The sequence below is a fragment of the Astatotilapia calliptera genome, chromosome 23 (assembly GCF_900246225.1).
Source record: "Astatotilapia calliptera chromosome 23, fAstCal1.2, whole genome shotgun sequence".
NCBI lineage: Eukaryota > Metazoa > Chordata > Actinopteri > Cichliformes > Cichlidae > Astatotilapia > Astatotilapia calliptera.
Genome location: NC_039323.1, coordinates 19,045,061 through 19,066,062, shown reverse-complemented (window position 1 = coordinate 19,066,062; position 21,002 = coordinate 19,045,061). Strand labels below are relative to the sequence as shown.

Here is a 21,002-nt window from a genome sequence, read left to right as displayed (position 1 = left end):
TTTATTCTAATCATTGTTTTCTTGTACTCACAATAATTATAATCATCACATATTCAAACAGTAATATCCACTTCTTCACTTTACCTTAAATACTACTGATCCTCTCTGAATTATGGATCATCCAAATTGTTTTAAAATCCTGTTTAGATGTGTTAAACTGAGTGATTATTAATGAACTGAAGCTTCCAGTTACAGTGACTCAGTGTATTTCAGTGTGTGATTCATGGCGTCATCTAGTGGACTGATAGTAGAAGTAGAGCAGCTGATGGCAGCTTCCTCTGCCTCACACTGCTGTCTGACTGCATTCAGCTGACACTGAGATGAAGCAGAAAAGAAGCAGCTGATATTTGGACAGCACACATGATGGAAAGGAGGATTTCAGTTGATGTGCACATGAATGATTTGTGTTTCCTCGGAAGGTGAAGGTAGAAAGTGTGTGTGAGCTGACGTCAATTCAGCAGCATGTATCAGTGTGAGGACAGAGAGGAGGGAGCCCCTCCATCTAAAACCACTCTGTGTGGGGAACATGAGAGCCAGACCAAAGCTCAGAGGTGAGATGACCATCTCTAACTGTCCATGACTCTTCTCCATGTCACACCTCAGCACTCACATCACTGCTCCATCATTATTCACAGGAACCAACCTGGACCTGAACCCAGCTGTTTATCCTTAAAAAGCAGTGATTCAAAGGAAGTTGTGATTAATTTCAGACAAAAAAGTTCCTTTGGTAAAATGTAAGTTGTTATTGGTATTAACTGATTTGAACTTCAAATACACATTTTAAGGTTTTATGTGCAAGGAAACATTTGCGGAATTTAATAACTTTTCTTCTGTCAGGATTCATCAAAGACCAGACGCACGTGGACATGAATATAAAGATGAATCCAGCAATGTCTCCTTTAAGAGCAATAATTCAAGGAAACAGCCTACTGATTTTAAAGATGAACAGGCTAATTCTGTAAAGTAAGCAGAAGCATGTTGACTTTGTTAAGATATAGAAAACAAATAAATTTTGTTAATTTTTGTTTTGCTGCATTTCACCTAGCTTACTTCATAATTTGTGTTTCTCTTCCGAATGACATTTCGGAAGAACCTGTTGGGCATGCCCACTAAAAACACTCAACATCACCCGTTGATTATTGGTGTTAAACTCATGACCTTTTTCTTTCCAAGCTCCTTAGATCCTGTCTGACATTCTTTTGACCTACACAGCACTATTCACATACTTTTCCTTCCTCCTACTTCATTATGTTTCATATCTACACCTTTGAACAACAGTTTGAATCCACCTCCAACGCCCCTGGCCTTGCTGTCCTTCCACAAACAACAACATTTCTATGTCCCTTCTTTCGCTCAACCAATTTGCTTTGTTTACCAATTGTGGCCCACCATTTAAAGCCCATATTGTTACTTTCCTTCTCTCTCACTGGATTTGAATATGCCTTTCCCTTCTCCTCCTTTTTTGCCTTTAGCCAATACTGGCAGTTTCTACTGTCACCCTGTTAATACGCAGAGTTGTTTGTTAACCCAGGTCCTGACCAGTCCGGTATAGAAATCACATTCCTGATGACCACATGTTTGATTTGGCCTAGATTGGGCTTGGGAGTGCCAATTATACTCCTACCTCTTTAAGAGTGTTCTTGACTTTGTTAAGATTCAGTGTTGTTTTCTTTTGATAATGCTTAAGTGGTGATTGAATTCTTTCTCTTTAAAAATATATATCAGATTATTGATTTGGCCACTCGTAGAATTTTTGTTACCTATATGATAGGTTTATTTTGATTCCTCCATAGCTTGGACCAGGAGAGCTCAGAGGTACCCAGTGGGCAATCTGCACATCTGTGTCAAACACACTTGGAGTCAATATTTATGGTCTGTACATTTATAACCAGTTTTACATATATTTTGTTCACAGTCATCTCCATGCTGCATTTTGCAGACCAGTGGATTGTTAGTGTGTACAACATGGATCTAATGTTTGGCTCAATTATTTCAATTTATTGTATCATTCGTGTGGTATTTTGTTCCAGCTCGTGGAGGACAACATCATCTCTTTTGTGAAGAAACAACTGAAGGAGCTACAGAAGGTTTTACATGCAGATTTTCCAGAATACTTAGAAAGTCAGAGCAAGGATGAAGAGATGCTGGAGGCTGAGGTTAAAGAGCAGAGGGAAAACAGCAGAGAGGCTTTTGTGAAGATTACACTGCACTTCCTGAGGAAAATTAAGCAAGAGGAACTTGCTGATAGTCTGCAAAACAGTAAGAGGATTTTTCTCAAGACTGCAGCTGCTGGATAAATGCAACAAATATCTCAAGAGCTAGACAAACATATGTTCACTCTTTAGAGGAATGAGATGTTGACTATATAATAATTCATGTATTTGGGTTATTTATTTTATGTTTTCAGAAATCTTTGCTCGACGTTATCAATATGAACTTAAATCTCACCTAAAAAAGAAATTTGGGTGTGTGTTTGAGGGGATCGCTAAAACAGGAAATCCAACCCTTCTGAATCAGATCTACACAGAGCTCTACATCACAGAGGGAGGGACTGGAAATGTGAATGCCAAACATGAGATCAGACAGATTGAAACAGCATCCAGGAGACTACACAAAAAAGAAACAACAATTAGACAAGAAGACATCTTTAAAGCCCCACCTGGAAGAGATAAACCAATCAGAACAGTCCTGACAAAGGGAGTGGCTGGGATTGGGAAAACAGTCTTAACACAGAAGTTCACGCTAGACTGGGCTGAAAAAAAAGCTAACCAGAACTTTCAGTTCATATTTCCATTTGCATTCAGAGAACTGAATGTCCTTAAAGAGAACAAGTTTAGTTTGGTGGAACTTGTTAATCTCTTCTTTAGTGAAATCAGAGAAGTAAGAATCTGCAGCTTTGAGGACTTCCAGGTTTTGTTTATCTTTGATGGTCTGGATGAGTGCCGACTTCCTCTGGATTTCCACAACACTGATCTCATAACTGACCCTAGAAAGTCCACCTCAGTGGATGCGCTGCTGATAAACCTCATCAAGGGGAACCTGCTTCCCTCTGCTCAGCTCTGGATAACCACACGACCTGCAGCAGCCAATCAGATCCCTGCTGAGTGTGTGGACATGGTGACAGAGGTCAGGGGGTTCACTGACCCACAGAAGGAGGAGTACTTCAGGAAGAGATCTAGAGATGAGAAGCAGGCCAGCAGGATCATCTCCCACATCAAGACATCACGAAGCCTCCACATCATGTGCCACATCCCAGTCTTCTGCTGGATCACTGCTACAGTTCTGGAGGATGTGCTGAAAACCAGAGAGGGAGGACAGCTGCCAAAGACCTTGACTGATATGTACATCCACTTCCTGGTGGTTCAGACAAAAGTGAAGAAGTTCAAGTATGATGGAGGAGCTGAGACAGATCCACACTGGAGTCCAGAGAGCAGGAAGATGGTTGAGTCTCTGGGAAAACTGGCTTTTGATCAGCTGCAGAAAGACAACCTGATCTTCTATGAATCAGACCTGACAGAGTGTGGCATCGATATCACAGCAGCCTCAGTGTACTCAGGAGTGTTCACACAGCTCTTTAGAGAGGAGAGAGGACTGTACCAGGACAAGGTGTTCTGCTTCATCCATCTGAGTGTTCAGGAGTTTTTGGCTGCTCTTCATGTCCATCTGACCTTCATCAACACTGGAGTCAATCTGCTGGAAGAGGAACAAAACACCTCCAGGAACTTTGAAACAAGACAACATACAGGGTCTCAATTCTATGAGAGTGCTGTCGAAAAGGCCTTACAGAGTCCAAATGGATTACTGGACTTGTTTCTTCGCTTCCTCCTGGGTCTTTCACTGCAGTCCAATCAGAACCTCCTACAAGGTCTTCTGACACAGACAGGAAATGGCTCACAGATCAATCAGGAAACTGTCCAGTACATCAAGAAGAAGCTCAATGAGAATCTGTCTGTAGAGAAAAGCATCAACCTGTTCCACTGTCTAAATGAGCTGAATGATCGTGCCATAGTGGAGAAGATCCAACAGTCTTTGAGTTCAGAACAATTCTCCACAGATGAGCTGTCTCCTGCTCAGTGGTCAGCTCTGGTTTTCATCTTACTGTCGTCAGAAGAAGACCTTGAGGTTTTTGACTTGAAGAAATATTCTGCTTCAGAGGATGCTCTTCTGAGGCTGCTGCCAGTGGTCAAAGCTTCTCAAAAAGCTCTGTAAGTTATAAAGATTTAAAGATTTAAAGATCCTTCTCTCCCTTTAACAGGAATGACAAACACATCTATCACTGCTTAATTTTATATTACTGTATCTTCAGGCTAAATAGCTGTAACCTGTCAGAAAGAAGCTGTGAAGCTCTGTCCTCTGTGCTTAAAATGGAGGACTGTGAATTGACAGCTATAGATCTGAGTAACAACAACCTGCGGGACTCAGGAGTGAAGTTGATATCTGCTGGACTGAAGCATCCACACATTACACTGAAAACTATCAGGTCAGATAATGTATTTTGCAATTTGATGTGAGAAGGTAATTAGTAGATATTTAAAAAGAAAACTTCCCAGACTTTGAATTTGATGTTTGATGTTTTACAGATGTATATTCATGTTTTTTATTATTAAGATTTATAAACTCTGGTGATGAGACAACTTGATGAGACTAACAAACTCATATATACATTTACTGGAAAGAGTTAAGCATTTCATTTTAAGCACTTTATTTATTCAGAGTAGGCCAGTAAAGACTTTGCATGTACAAGAATTATCTTTTATTTTTTGGTGCTTTGTTGTCTTTCCAGACTGAGTGGCTGTGACCTATCACAGAGAAGCTGTGAAATTATATCCTCCATTCTCAGTTCCCAGTTCTGTAGTCTAATTGAGCTGGACTTGAGTAACAATGACCTGGCAAAATCAGGAGTGAAAGTGTTGTCTTCTGGATTAGGAAGTCTTCACTGTAAACTAGAAACACTCAGGTCAGGATTCTACATTTGTTTTTATTACTAATAAACACTTTCGTTAGCTTAATTTTTATGATTGTTAGACAGACGGTTTTTAAGATTTTTCATAAATTTTCTCCTTCTTTCCACCATAATGTATCGTCAAAAATAATTCCGATTTTTACTTGAATTTGGTTAAAGACTAAAAATAGGTTCCAACTTAGTTTAAGTTTAGCATAGATTTATATTTTTTACTTTCATTTTAACTATTCTACTTTTATTTGAACTATTATATTTCATTGTTTATCATTTCATTGACTATGATAAAACATTTAGATTTTAATGTTTCCTCTCAGTGATTTATAGTAACCTAAATGATCATCTGTGTTTTAATTTAGTGCCATCTTCTGGTTAACATTGTAGTTTGTCCACTACACACTAAACCACTATATATATATATATATATATATATATATATATATATATATATATATATATATATATATATATATATATATATATATATATATATATATATATATATATTAGTCTTTCTGCGTAAGTTTCTTTTTAACTGCACTGCTGTTCTGGAAGATTAGCTGTCATGCTTTGTGTCTGCAGGTTGTCAGGTTGTTTGATCACAGACGAAGCTTGTGGTTTTCTCATCTCAGCTCTGAGCTCCAACCCTTCTTATCTGAGGGAGCTGGACCTGAGCTACAATCATCCAGGACAGGAACAAGTAAAGCAGCTGTCCGCTATACTGAAGGATCCATCCTGGGGACTCCACACTCTTAGGTATAGAGAAGTCTTTTGCAGCCACAGCCAGTCTCTGATATAACAGTAATAGATGACAGTTCTTTCTGTCCTTTATTCCCTCTGGTACACTTGCCTCATTGCTCGATGTGTATGATATTTGGACATCAAACATGTATGAGCTCCATGAAAAGAGTTAAACTAACATATTAATCACGTGAAATAATTAAGCATCAGCATCTAATTAAAATGCATTGCACTGCTATGCTGCTGTTTCTGACCGTTACTGTTGAAACTGTGCTCCCTTAAAAGAATAAGGGAGCACTTATCTTTCACTCATAGTTACTGGTTGGGGGAAGCCATTTATTAAACAACTGTGTTTGCCTGTTTTAAAAATCTTACTGAAGACAGAAAATACCAACATGACCCTAATTCAAAGTTTACATACCCTAGTTCTTAATAAATAAATAACAACATGTGGATGTGTAACCCTCCAAGAAGATGCTTCACACAACCTTCACAGACACGCTGGCTCATGCAGTGTAACGTTGGCCAAATTTGTTTGCTCTAAAGGTGGAGTGCTTCTTTCTAAAAATGCTCATGAAGGATTGTGTGATTGTTTTTTTATTTAGCAACTGAAGTGCCTACAGGCAGCTGTTGTCATGACTGGCACTTTAAAAATATAATTCAGTTGAACTGATATTAATTTAATCACTGCTTAAATCACTTGTTTAGTCTATTTGTTTGTTTTATAAATTATGGACTCATTTATTAAACAAACTATTTTATGAAACAAACAAAAATATATCAGTACTTTGATATAAATAAATTATAATAATTTTAAATCTATAAGGCTGTGCTGAATCTATATGGTGAAGCTGTGCTGCCCATAATATGTACCTTTCAGACCACATCACCGTGAGTTAATTTTGGGGATTTTTTTTTTTTAATACGTTTCACACAAACTGAAGAGTAAAGTAAATAACATGCTTACAACAAAAAAGTCAAAATGTCTGCTCAGCCTGCAATTTTTATAAATATGTTGGACTGTTCCTTTATCAGTGTCTAACAGCATGTGTATGAGAGTGATGTAATGTCCATGTGTGCCTGCTGAAAGAGAATGTGCTGGTCTGACCCCCCTCCTCCTTTCAGGGTGGAGCCTGCTGGAGTACGATGGTTGAGACCAGGTCTGAGGAAGTGTAAGTGTGTTCTTAATGTGATTCATGAAAACAAAGCAGCACACATTCAACCATCTTCAAACTGTCACACCACTCATTCACATCTCTGATGTCAGGAGTCATCATCAAAGTGTCAATCAATGAACAGATGACGGACCAATAACTGCAGCTGTATTGTGTTTGTTCTCTCCATCAGATTCCTGTCAACTCACAATCGACACAAACACAGTACACACAAACCTCCAACTGTCTGACAACAACAGGAAGGTGATGTTTGTGTGGGAGGGTCTTCCATATCCCGATCATCCAGACAGATTTGATTGCATCTGTCCTCAACTGCTGTGCAGAAATGGTCTGACTGGTCGTTGTTACTGGGAGGTCGAGTGGAGAGGAGGAGTTTATATATCAGTGAGTTACAGAACAATCAGAAGGAAGGGGAGGACAGGCTGTGTGTTTGGAAAAAATGATCAGTCCTGGAGCCTGAGCTGCTCTGATTATTGTGGTTACTCTGCGTGGCACAATAAGCAAAAAACATCCATTTCCTCCTCCTCTGTCTCTAAGAGAGTAGCAGTGTATGTGGACTGTCCTGCTGGCACTCTGTCCTTCTACAGAGTCTCTAACACTCTGATCCACCTCCACACCTTCAACACCACATTCACTGAACCTCTTTATCCTGGGTTTACGGTCTCATTTGGTTCTTCAGTGTGTCTGTGTGTAGTTTAGTATGAATAGTCTTGTTGAACATTTCAGTCGGTACATGTCTGTCTCTCACAGTCAAAAACATGTTTTCAGATTCATGGATTCAATCAGTTGATGGTTTAAATGATGATGGAAACTTCAGTTATTGAAAAATGGAATCTATTATTATCCCAGGATTCTTTTTTTTGTATGTTATGTTTCTCTGAAGTTTAGTTCAGCTCATAATCTTTATATGATACCTCTTCATTAAATAACCGTAATAATAGCATCAAAATTTGGAGACAAAGCTTCTGAAGTATAACATTGTTATTCAGATTTATAAAGAAGTAAATTTCATGATACTGCATCAGTGACCCAGTATTTGTGTTTTTCTGATTTCATTTATAATGTGGGATTTAGTATTATTTATGGTTCAGTTTCCTTGTTTGTCCTACTTGTTCCAGTAGTGTTCCTAGTTTAGTCACTTGTATTTCTGGTTTTGAGTTTTTTATCTAGTCTGTTTCACTTTTTGCCTCCATGCATGTTAAGTACTGTTTCCATGTTTATTATTGTCTCCCGAGTCACTGTGCTTGCATGTCTTGAGTCTGAGTTTATGTATATTTCCTGTTTTATTTTGATAGTGCTTTGCCCTGTCTTCATTTTTGCTTCCTTCCTGTCTCATTGTGTCTGATTAGTCCCAGCTGTGTTTCCCTCCTGTTCCTCATTCCCTCCTTATCCTTTGTGTATTTGAGTCCTCTGTTTCCCTGGCCCGTCGTCATGTCGTCCCACTAGCTGTGTGTTTCTCCGTGTTCCTCGGTTTCCTCGCAACTACTAGTTTTGGATTTTGTTTCTTATATCCTGAATTAAATTTTTTCCACGGCGCAATAAAGCTGCCTCCCTAAGTTCACCCCTTTGTGTTTTTAAATTCAGCCTCACCCTGTTAGATAAGGATATGAACTTTTTGGGTAAGTCAGGCTTTCTGATTCAGGGTTTGTGTATGCTCACCTGAAAGGTAGCATCTGTTCTCCTGTACAAAATTAACCGATTGAGCACTTCCTACTGCAAACACAGTAGTATAAAGAACATATAAATAAATAGTAAGATTTAACACTTGTGCTGCAAATACAATTGTGATTTGATCATCACATATAAAAAAGCAGGACAAGAAATCTATCAGCTCAGTTTAACACTATATTGTTGCTCAGTGCAATGTCAATACTGATGTTTATTTCTGACATGGCAGCTGCACATTACAGATCTGAAATATTGCACACACCTAAACATTAAAGGTTACAGTGTGTTTATCTCTGGTATTCTCCCATAGCTTAATAAAGCAGTGTGAAAATCACTTCAAAGTGAATTTAATGTTATTTATTCACAGATATTTCTATAATCTAACATCATCAACCAAATACAGGCAAATTCCTGTGACAAACACACTTTGTACTGCTCCAACTTTACAGCTGAGCTTCATTTGGTTGTACTAGGTTCATGTTTTTCATGATATAGTAAAATATGTCCGTAGAAACATGTAACGTTCTGTTGTGAATAAAATATGGGTTTAGCAGATTTGCAGATGATTGCATTCTATTTTTATTATATTTTCCACAGCGTCAAAAGTTTCGTGGAAATGGGGTTGTACTATAAAACTGTAAAATTATTATAGATATATTTGTTTAATTTGGTAGAATCAAACATGATTTGAAATAATTTGATGATAGTGTCACGGTCTGGGGGGCAGACCGTGGGGGATGTTGGAGAAAGGACCCAAACGCTGGACTTAATGAAATGAACAGTGGGTTTATTTACAGTGAGGTAAATGTACACCACACATTGAATCTCCAAAAGTGCTCCCTCGACTCCCGTGACGTGTCTTCTCCCAAGTGCTGGTATCCCGTGCTCTCTGCCCCTGTGCCTTCACACACCCCGTGTGTCTTGCAGTCCTGTGTTCCACTCTCCTGAGGAAAAAACACAGACACAGCCGTTATGGCACCAACTCCAGCAGGCATACACTGACCAGCACTACAAACACTGACATGGAGTCTAACTCAACAATCCTGCGCCGGAGGAAGCTCCATCGCTCTGTTAAGTAGCTCCCCCGACGATCCTGATCAGAAGCAGGTGTGTGGTAAGCTAGGCGTGACCAGCAGCTGGCAGGGCCACACCCATCAGGCCTGCAGGTGGCTGTCCTTCATCCTCCAGCCTCACACACATACACACACACCAGCATGGAACACAAGAACACAGTGCAGCAAACATACATCCAATACACTAATAACAATAAAGGTCCACACTGTTCACGAACCCCGAGTCCCCGGAACCGGGTCCGTGACAGATAGTCACTAAGGAAATGAAAAGGAAGACATTTTGTCAACACTAACAGAAACTCTCATGGGACTGATGTCTAACAGTGGGTAAATAGACTGATGTAGCACTTTTCTAATCTCATGGGGCATCAGAGTGTTTAATACAACATGCCTCATTAACCACTGTTATACAAGCAGTTTTTTTTCTATGCTTAAGTGCTTTCTATCTAACACTCACACACATGCAAAACTCCAATAGATGCATCAGAGAGTGACTTGGTGTTAGTAGCTTGCCCAAGAATAATTGGCATCCAGACTGGAGCAGTCACCAACTTTAAGATTAGTAGATGCCTGCGCTACATCCTAGATCCATGGAACAAGTAATATACAATGTGTGATGCATTAGTTGAGCCCACAGCTCACACAGAAACCAAACACACTGTACAAATTGCATTTTTATGCACAGTCCATATTTCAAAAGGCTCAAAATTATTTGAACCACTGACCGAAAAGCAATTTCATGTGAATGTGAATAAGCCATATTCAGCTATTAGCTATAGTTAACTCTAAAAGCCTGTTTAGAGAGAAAGCAAAAACTTCAGAAGAGGCCAAATCAACAGTCTGGTTCATTCTTAAAAAGAAGCAATGCCAGCAACAAGGCCTGAAAGATCACAGAAGACAGGAAAAGTGCATGATGACAAAATTATTTCCATGGTTAAGGAAAACAATTTCACAACATCTAACCCAACATCTCATCCAAGAGAGCACGTAAGCATCTCAAGGGAGGAATTAAAACAGCCTTTATACGTGTCCGGTGACTTTGAGCCTCTGAAAATGGGGCACTATGTATAAAAAATGGCTCTAAATCCTGAATAGTTAGCACAACATTTCTGTTAAAACCCTAAAATTCAAGCTAAAAGACGACACTTCAATTTCATATTAATCGGCTGAATTAAAATCCTTTGAGACAAAACTACAAAAACTGTGTTGCTGTCCAGATGTGTGCGCATAGACTGAACTACAGATTATGATTTGAGGCACGCTCAAATCATAATGTTAACAGACAACCCACTCTGCATCCTGAGTGCTAAACAATATTAATCTCATTTAACCTGCTCAGTGCTGTGTGATGACATACTCTCTCTTAATATGTATATGATGATAAAACCATTCTCAGTGTTGTTATATAATTATAATTCCCATATCAAAAAATGTAAGAGTTGTGTGAAATTTTAGTGCACTATTTTTAAAGACAGACTGTTTTCAGTCAAAATCACATTTTGTACATTTACATGATTAAAAGTGATATTTGTAAACTGATTTGATTTTCACATGTATTTCATAAAATCTAAATATGCACCGTGTTTTACACCACACCTTTATTTCTTGCATTAGTTCATTTAAAATAAAGAAATGACACTCACTGGTATCTTTGTTGTCATGCCACCTGACTGTAATGTTATTGCTTGACTACTGTGAAAATCATTATGACATCTTTATGTTTTGACTGACACATAAAGTCCAACATCAGTACAGTTTTTGCAAAAGTAACAAAAATAAACAAAGTTGACTCACAACTTTAATGTAACAATTACAGCCTCACTTTATTTTTTCACTATGCGAAAATAATTTAATCACGATAAAACAATCTGATGTGTAAACATTAGGATGACTGTTGCATAGCTTCAATCAGAGCTCCATAAAACAAAAATCTGCAGAACTTTCAGAAACAGTCTGAGGTGTGCTCGTCTCTATACAAATACTATTTTTAATAATGACATAATAAAGAAATACAATAAAGCAAAATAAAACATTCTAAAGTAGCTATTAAAGCTTACTGAACCATTATTGCTGTTGTACATTACAGATTAGCAAGAAACAATTATGAGACCATAAAACCACAGCTCCCTGATGATGACAATGATGATGATGATATGATGATGGTGACGAGTGCTTCACCAGATCTCAAACTGCTTGTGTTCCTTGAAGGCTGCTCTGTGCACGATGTTGTTGCTGTAGAGTCTAGAAAGAGACCAAAGCAGAGAGAGCAGACGTCACTCATTCACTCAGAACAACATGAATCCATGTGAGCTCAGACTGTGAATGATTCCTCTGAGAGTCTGAGGAGAAACTCCTTCACTGATGGAGACTGATTCATGTTGGCTCACCGCACACAGTCGATGGAGGGGTTGATGGAGAGCAGCTGCAGTAACACATCAGTCGAAGCATCAGTGATCTGATTGTGACTCAGACTGTAACACAAACACAACAAGTGGCTCTAAGTGATCACTGCACATCATATTATTGTAGTGTGTGTGAACAGGCTGATGGTTATTGGTGCCTCCCAGAGAAGGATCAGTGTGTGACACTCACTCCAGTAGTGTAGTGTGTGTGTCCCGGCTGCTGTGTGTCAAGTCCTTGTCCTGGATTTCATGGAGGAGACACAGAAGCTGCTGGAAGCTCTCTTCACTCAGTCTGCAGAGATCATAAATATAAAACAAGCTTTAAAGTAAAACTCTACATTTTATTTGGCCTGTGATGTTCAGGAAGACATTTACTTGACTGTTAGAGGACCATCATGGAGCAGCAGTGTAATCAGACCCTGAGCAGGGATGCAGCTCTCAGTCAGGTCCAACCGTCCGACTGTCCAGTATCTCAGCAGGGAAGCCAAACTACTGACAGCCCTCAACAATACTCTCTGTGATGGTCGGGCTTTCTTAGGCACAAGAGAAAGCTCTTCCACAGCCAGCGGACAGACCACTCTGCCTCTTCTTACCCACTGAAACAGGAGCAAGACCATGTCTATGGAAAGCCTGAAGATCAAAGAGACAAAAGAGCAGAAATGATGAACACCAAGAACCAAAGATTCAAAGTGGACAGCAGATAAATGGTGTTAGAAGAACAAGAGAGTCATGATTTCACTTCCTGCCTCAGACTGTGTAGTTGTGTTGTGTGTCTAAAGAGGAGAGCAGCTCCTCTGGCAGACATCTTGCTGGGTGTGAGGATGAGATCCACTTTAGAGCCACACAGTTTGAGAACTCTCCCCACAGACCAGCAGCTTTTCCTGTGTAACTCTCCTGTTAACAGCAGCTGGAACCCCAGGAGCTGCAGCAGAGACTCCAGCTGCTGGGCCTCCTCTCTGGATCTTACAGACATGGATGTACACACACTCTGGAAGAAGTCTGGATCACAGCTGGAACACAGTGGAGATGAAACCAAAGAACATGCTGGAAAAATTATGTAAATAAAAACATTACTTAAAATCTGTCTTATTTACCTGAGCTGTGAGATATAAGGCAGACACTGCAGGAAACTCCTCACTTCACTCTCTTCATGTGAGCAGCCTGTCAGCTTCACTTGTTTCTTCTCTGGTTGGAGTTTCAGCACTTCCAGGAGGATGGAGGTCTTTCTCTCTGAGAGGTTTATGGACCAGACTGCAGGAGCTGACTGGAAAACTGACTGTAATGATGGAAGGACACTCAAGCCTGTTTTAGTCTCATAGTCCTTCAATTTGGAATAGAGATCCAGCAGGAAGTCACTTTGACACTTCTTTCCATAATCACTCAAGTTTATGTTCCCATAGGGGAATGTTTGATATGTGCACACTGATGATAACAGCTCCAGTATCTTCTCTCCTGTCTGCTGTTCTCTCTCTGCTGCTGCACAGAACAGATTCCCAAAGAACCTCATTGTGTCTTCATCTAATGTCTCCTCATCAACACTGGAACAATCAGAAGGAAACATTTAGTGATGATTAGATGTGAGCTGCATAAAAACAACCACACACTACTGATGGACTCCATCTTTCCTTCCTGTACATAATGAAGCTCCATGTTAAACACATCTTCCATCAGAGCAGCTGAACACTGTTTTACACTCTTACAACACAAACACTCATCCTGCTCTAACACATCTGCTACATCTGCAGGTGGACACACAAAGTGATGAAGACTCTCTGCTGTCTGAAATCTTCATCTGCTGCTCACTATAGAGCTGCTACCATCATCATCATCATCATGCACAGTAAAGTTCAACAAAGTCAGGAGATAAAGTGCAGCTTCATGTAACTCATTCATTTACTGAGTTACTCACTGAAGGACTCGTTGAGTTTGCTTTCATGTTGTTTCCATGGCGATGATGGATTTAGGTGTAAAGGATGTTTCTGGCTGTATCACTGCAGCATAGAGATGGTTCACAGCTGCTTTGATTTTGAAGCTGCTCTCATTTTCAAAAAGCCACAAACAGTTTGAACTTTGACTTTAAACATTTGATGTCACGTTGTCGTTGTTTTAAGAGCAGCTTTAAACAGGACTGACTTGTCAGCACTGAGCTACGTTCTTCTTCTTCTTCACATCATTTCATGATTCTGCTGCAGGTCAAACATGCAAGTTTCCATCAAACACATGTGTGCACTCCAACACTCTCCTCTCTGCTGCATGAGCCCAGTCACATGCTCACCTTCATTCACACAACTTACATCAGCTTATTGAATTTAACATGAAATCAATTCATTTCTTCACCTATCAAATCTAAATCAAATTCAACCTTTCTAATGAGAAACTTCTTTACTTTAGATCCTGTTTCATCTGAGATTTATAGAAAATATGAAACTTCACAGCAACAAACAGCTGAACAGGTCAGTGAAACACAGTAGTGTACTGAGCACGTTTCCCTCTGAAATATGACAGAGTCTGAATACATTTACAATATGATCCATGTAGATAAAGTCACAAATATGATGCTGATGACAAACAAATAGCACAAGACAAAATCACCACTTTACAATTTATGGAGCTTCAAATATTTCCATCACTTCTTTTCACAGCACATATTTTCTTACAGATATTTGACTCATGTGAAGAAGATTTCATTTACCTGAGCTGTGAGATATAAGGCAGACACTGCAGGAAACTCCTCACTTCACTCTCTTCATGTGAGCAGCCTGTCAGCTCCACCTGTTTCTTCTCTGGTTGGAGTTTCAGCACTTCCAGGAGGATGGAGGTCTTTCTCTCTGAGAGGTTTATGGACCAGACTGCAGGAGCTGACTGGAAAACTGACTGTAATGATGGAAGGACACTCAAGCCTGTTTTAGTCTCATAATCCTTCACATGGGAGCACAGATCCAACAGGAAGTCACACTGATATGCGTCATCATCATCATTATCATCATCATCATCATCATCATCATCATCATCAATGAAAGGGAATGTTCCATGTTTGCACACTGATGATAACAGCTCCAATATCTTCTCTCCTGTCTGCTGTTCTCTCTCTGCTGCTGCACAGAACAGATTCCCAAAGAACCTCGTTGTGTCTTCATCTAATGTCTCCTCATCAACACTGGAACAATAAGAAGGAAACATTTAGTGAAGATTAGATGTGAGCTGCATAAAAACAACCACACACTACTGATGGACTCCATCTTACTGACTCACAACACAAACATTAATCCTGTGTGTGAAATCACTGTGTACTGAACTGTGACTGTCATTTTATTTGCTGTCTGACTTTAGAGCAACAGATGCTTGATCCTGTTTTATCTTAAAGTTGATGTGACATGTTCTTATTCTTTAACATGGCTGTGTTATTGTTACTGTTTGATTCTTATTAAACATCATTTCATTTTTGTCACACAGACAGAAGACTGTCACATGTTTCAAAGTGGAAACTGATTGATTTAGTAAGTCAGACAGTAAAGCTTCAAAAACAGCTCAGCTCTTTCATTTGAATGTTCACGGGACTAAAACTCAAGTGAGTGTTAACAACAAGTCAGTAAGAAGAAGAAAACATTGAACCCTGATCTTTAGTGAATTTACAACATTTGTGTGAAATGAAGGATCAATGTGGATTGATTGCTTCATTGGTTAACCATGCAAAGCAATAGTCCTGCAATTCATCTGAAGGTGCAATACTGTATGAAAATAATCTACCATAGTTTATGGTTTATTCATGATATCTGATAAAAATTGTGAACCTTTTATGAACCAATAAGCTGATTGTGATTCAATAAATTACATTCCATGATTAAGCAGCACTGTAAAGAATATTGTTAGAAACTAGAATTAATGGTTTGTGCTTGTTCTGGTTAAAGCACTTGCATTATTTACATATGGCCATATACATAACTATGGAATGTGATTTTAATCAGTGATAGCGCTGTTGTTTACAGGCTTGGTTTTTTGTGAGATCGTGAGACCTGGATTTCTTCCTTGCCAAGGGAGACGGTGAGCTTCTCCCTTTGAAAGAACCATAGCCATTCCAGGTTGCTCTTCCCTCAAGAACAATTGCAACAGTGCGGTCGGACGAAATCGCACCAATCACAGACATCTGACCTTCTGGATTTCACTTAACTAAACACTGACTATTAAGCCGGCATGACAGACATATGTGAGCTCAGATATGATTCTGGGGTATTACTGTTATTGCTATTATTGTATTCTATTTTCATATTGTCATTCCTGTTTATGAAATTGATGTTTAATACAAGTCAAAACAGTTTTACCTGTGACTCCAGTCATTCTTCTGCACCTTAGTCCTCCTATGACTCTAGCTTGTGGCCCATTTTTCCTTTTACTTTAACTTCCCCTACCCTATCCTTTAGTAGCCTACATAGATCAAAACTAATAAAAATAAAACTGATAACAATTACAAATGCATACAAGGTACAAGTTACAACTAAGTTATTATTGATAGAACGTAAAATATTTCCAGTGTTGTTTCAGGGAGCACTTCATTTTATGTAGATTTAATCATGTAAAGTACATTTTATTTACCTGAGCTGTGAGATATAAGGCAGACACTGCAGGAAACTCCTCACTTCACTCTCTTCATGTGAGCAGCCTGTCAGCTCCACTTGTTTCTTCTCTGGTTGGAGTTTCAGCACTTCCAGGAGGATGGAGGTCTTTCTCTCTGAGAGGTTTATGGACCAGACTGCAGGAGCTGACAGGAAAAATGGCTTCAAAGCCATTTTAAAGTCACTTGAAAACTCTTTCACATGTTCAAACAAATCAAGAAAGATGTTGTCTATGTCCGTTTTAACTGGAAACAATAGGAGGAGCCTCTTCAGTATATGTTTGTTTTTTTCTTTATATTGAAGTGCTGCTTTCAGGCATAAATCCATGAATAGCCTCTTCTGCTCCCTCTCCAGTGTCCCATGGTATTTCTCCTGCCTCCATGAAACTGGACCTCTGAAGCTGAAAAACAAAATTTCAGATTTCTGTTAAACTTGATTTGATCAAACTTTAAGCACCCAATGTATAGCAGGGAGTAGACACAGGGTTAGTGTCATGCTGGAATACAAAAGGGGAAAAAACTTATAAATGTAGAATGCCCATGCTTGTACAAACCCAATTCTGAGACAGCTATGATACTGTGTTACATATAAATACAAATGTTAAAGTTAAAAGTTAAAATTAGTCACCTATTAAAACATGGTATTGAAAATAAACAGCGGAAAATAGCCACCCCTAAGGTTTTTTTTTTTGTGTGTTTATGGTTGTAATTGTTGACCCTGGAGTTGCCCACCCCTGCTTTAAACCCTAATCTGTCATTCAAACATTCTTGTTAGATTATGGTAGTTTCAGGTATTAAAATGCTATTACATCCGGACATAAGAGGACGCACAGCATAGTTAGTAAATATGCTGAGCGGTGATGTGGGGTCATCCAACACCGGCTCCAGGGAGGAGCATACGGCAGCGTGCTCCACGGAAGATTTTTCTATTGGAACAGTCTCGAGATGACAACCTACGCTCAGCCTTCGACCAAGTGATAAGAAACGATGGTCGGTGTATTCACGATGGTCAGTCCTGAAGCGGTGCTGGGATTTTCTCCCTTTCAGTTATTGTTCGGCAGGAAACTGTGGTTGGCGCTCAACCTTATTAAAGAAAACTGGGGGGTCCAAGCCCTGCTAAAAATGAGATTCAATACGTCCTGGACCTGAGAGCAAAGCTTCAAGCGTTGGATAGGTTATCACGGGAGGATTTAGTTCAGGCCAAGGAACAACACCAGCACCTGTACAACAGACCCAGGCAATTTCTACTGGGAGATAAAGTGCTGTATTGCTCCCGTCTTATAGCTCAAAGCTACTTGCCAAGTGGCAAGGGCCCTTCGTGGTCACATGGCAAGTGTGGGACGTGGACTACAAGGTGGCATGGTCAGACAGGGGCGGAACCACACAGATCTATCACCTCAATCTCCTTAAAGCATAGATAGGGGCTGAAACCGCTGCTCTTGTGAGCCTGGTTAAGGAAAGAGATGAATTGGGGCTGGAGGTGCCAAATTCCACCATTGTGATAACCATCTCACACAGGCCCAGAGAGCAGCGGTTAACACCCATTTCAAAAACAGCGGTTTGTGGATGTCTCTCCTCTGCCTGGCCATATGAATCTCATGGAGCATCACTTTGAAATGCAGCTTGGTGTGACGGTGCATTCACAGTCCTACAGGTTATCTGAGCACAAAAGACAGACTGTTCAAAAGGAATTGGCAGAAATGCTAAAGATGGCATCAACAGAAGAAAGGTAGGTCTATACAGTTCTGTGTGGACTATTTCAAGGTGAATCAGGTGTCAGAGATTGATGCTTGTCCCATGCCCCGGATTGATGAGCTTTTTTCGCTTTTTTACTTAACTGGATTTAACCAAGGGCTACTTGCACATTACCTTATCTGCAGAGTCTAAGGGAACAAAAAAACAGCCTTATCCACTCTTTACAGTTTGCACCCATTAATCACACTTCCATTCTGCTTATTTGAAGCCCTGACCACTTTCCAGCACCTTATGGACCGGGTACTGTGTTTAAAAGCTGCATATGCTGCCGCTTACATGGATGATGTCATCATCCATAGCAACAACTGGGCAGAGCACGTGCAGCGGGTGGCCATGGTGCTGGAGTCCCAGAGGCAGGCGGGGCTCACGGGGAACCAGAAGAAGTGCACTGTTGGACGGAGGGAGGTACAGTATTTGGGGTACCACGTGGGAGTTGGGCAGGTGCATCCTCAGATGGATAAAACAACAGCAATTGCCCGCATCCCAAGACAAAAACGCAGGTGAGGCAGTTCTTGGGACTGGCCAATTACTACCATCGGTTTGTGCCCGGCTTTGCAAAGCTGACCAACACCTTGACCAATCTCACCCGAAAGGGTGCCTCGGATCTGGTCCAGTGGAGGAAGCAGTGCCGGGCGGCATTTGTGTGGGTGAAAGAAGCTTTCTGTGGGAAACCCCTGCTCCACACACCTAACTTCTCCCTTCTTTTTATTCTGCAGACCAGCACCTTGAACAGAGGGCTTGGGAGTGTTTTAACCCGGGAAGTAAGAAGAGTCAACCACCCCATCAAGTACATCAGCTGGAAACTTTGAGAGCGGGAGGCCAGGGACAGCACCATGGAAAAGGACTGCCTGGCAATTCAGTGGGCAGTAGACTCCCATCATTATTACCTCCTGGGCTTTAGAGTTACACCATTATTTTTTAAAGAAGTAAAACAGTAATAAAAAAAAATAGAAGTTACATTGTCAGTACATTAGATATTGATATAAATTATTTAGTTCGGTAACAAGTATTAAAGTCAAGTCAAAACCTATTTTTTCCATTTTAACAGTCATAATTGTTTGAAAGCAAAAGCTACATACCTGAGTGAGCTGATGAACGGCAAAGCCTTTAACAGAGACTCACACTGATTGTGACAGGCAGGAGTTTCCTTGTCCCAGTGGAGGCAGACATTAACCTTTGTAGGCATCCTCTGCATGACTTCCACAGCACTTTCAAAAAGCTTCTTTTCAGCATTAACTAGAAGGTGAAGGTTTCCATCTAGGCTGAGTAAGCTTACAAAGTTCATCTGCTCTTCATTGATAAGAAAAATCTCCCAAAGCTGTCGAGGCAGAGGGCCAGACCTACAATTGAAAAAGAGATCATTACCTCAGAGTAAAACTAACCAAGAATACGCGTCTCATTAAAGGATGTAACCTAAGCAGTAATATAAGCCTAAAAGCGCATGTTCATTCTTACCACTGAACATTTTCAAAGCATCCAAACAGCTGTCTCATTCCTCGTTCTGATATCACAACATCCTCGAGGTTCAGCCTTATTTTCCTTTCCTTTGACTGAGTGACCACATAGGCCACAGCACAGCAAGGGTAAGGATCCAGACTGTCTCCACTGAGGTCAAGGCGGTATTTTAGTTTGTCTAGAAGGTAGACGCATGCTTCAGGACTCCGGGACTCATACAAGCACTGGCATAAGAACAGTATGTCGACATGGAGCCCACTGTCCTCAGTATCAGCCTCTTCTTGCTCACACAGATGAGGAAGAAATGTGTTTATCAGCTCCTTGAAGAACCAGTTAGATGTATTCTTCAGGTCCTGATCTGGAATCAGATGCTTCATCAAACTTGGGCTCTTCTCATTCAACAGTCGACACACGAAGGGGATCAGATGTTTCATGTGTTTCTTCTCCTCTGTGAGGCACTGCTGAAAAACATCTCTGACTTTATCAGGATTCTTCAAGAGCCACAGTGCTGCAAAAAACTCCTGCACTGTGTAATGGAGGAATGCATGTGTGGTTATCGTTTCTGTCGGGGCCACCTTGATGAGAAGTGGTTTCAGGAAGGACAGGACACAGCTGTCTTCACAGGTCAGGTCTGTCAGGTTCACAGATTTTTGTTGAGTTGCAAGAAAAGCAGCTTCAGCCAGAGACAGAATTTCTTCTGTCTTGGTGCTGATGAACGAATTTAGATCTTTGTTCTTTGTTTTGCTGTTTATCTGAAGGCAGAATCGAATAATATTGATGTAGATCTCAGTTATTGTACATGGCTGTGGAGAGTCTTCTGAGTTAAAGCAAGCAGCTATCATCAGTGCATACATGGGGACATGACAAAGAGTTACCAACTCCAAGTTACTCAAAACCTTCTTCTGATCTTCACCGAGTGTTGCAGACAAGTATGTTTTAATAGTCTGCTCACTAAAACCTTTCACCTCCACTCTGTCAAAGTCCCCAGAAAGGAAGTCTTCATCCTTTTAGAATCTTAACGTGTCCTGAGTGTTTCCTTTATTTGTACATACTGTTAGGTTCACAGCAGAGTTTTTAAAGGAAAGTGTTCAGAATCAGAATCAGAATCAGAATGGGGTTTATTGCCAAATGTTGAGCAGGTTTACAACATTAGGAAATTGCTGC

General features: G+C 40.2%; 1 protein-coding gene and 1 pseudogene across 1 annotated transcript; one reads left to right on the top strand and one right to left on the bottom strand.

Annotated features, from left to right (window-relative positions):
* Positions 1-527: 527 nt before the first annotated feature.
* On the top strand, positions 528-4,209 carry LOC113015523 (protein NLRC3-like). Its single transcript, XM_026157518.1, has 6 exons — positions 528-551; positions 636-734; positions 838-963; positions 1,794-1,872; positions 2,031-2,259; positions 2,408-4,209. Coding segments are annotated over exons 2-6 (2,238 nt in total). The 5' UTR covers positions 528-551; positions 636-732.
* A 7,212-nt stretch (positions 4,210-11,421) lies between these two features.
* Positions 11,422-21,002, bottom strand: part of LOC113015913 (uncharacterized) — a 28,108-nt pseudogene continuing 18,527 nt past the window's right edge.

What these genes read in the sequence shown, in the direction of transcription:
- LOC113015523 (XM_026157518.1), top strand. An exon ending in ACTTGGAGTCAATATTTATG is followed by an intron (nt 1,873 to 2,030) that starts GTCTGTACATTT and finishes ATTTTGTTCCAG; the next exon opens with CTCGTGGAGGACAACATCAT. An exon ending in TGCTGATAGTCTGCAAAACA is followed by an intron (nt 2,260 to 2,407) that starts GTAAGAGGATTT and finishes TTATGTTTTCAG; the next exon opens with AAATCTTTGCTCGACGTTAT.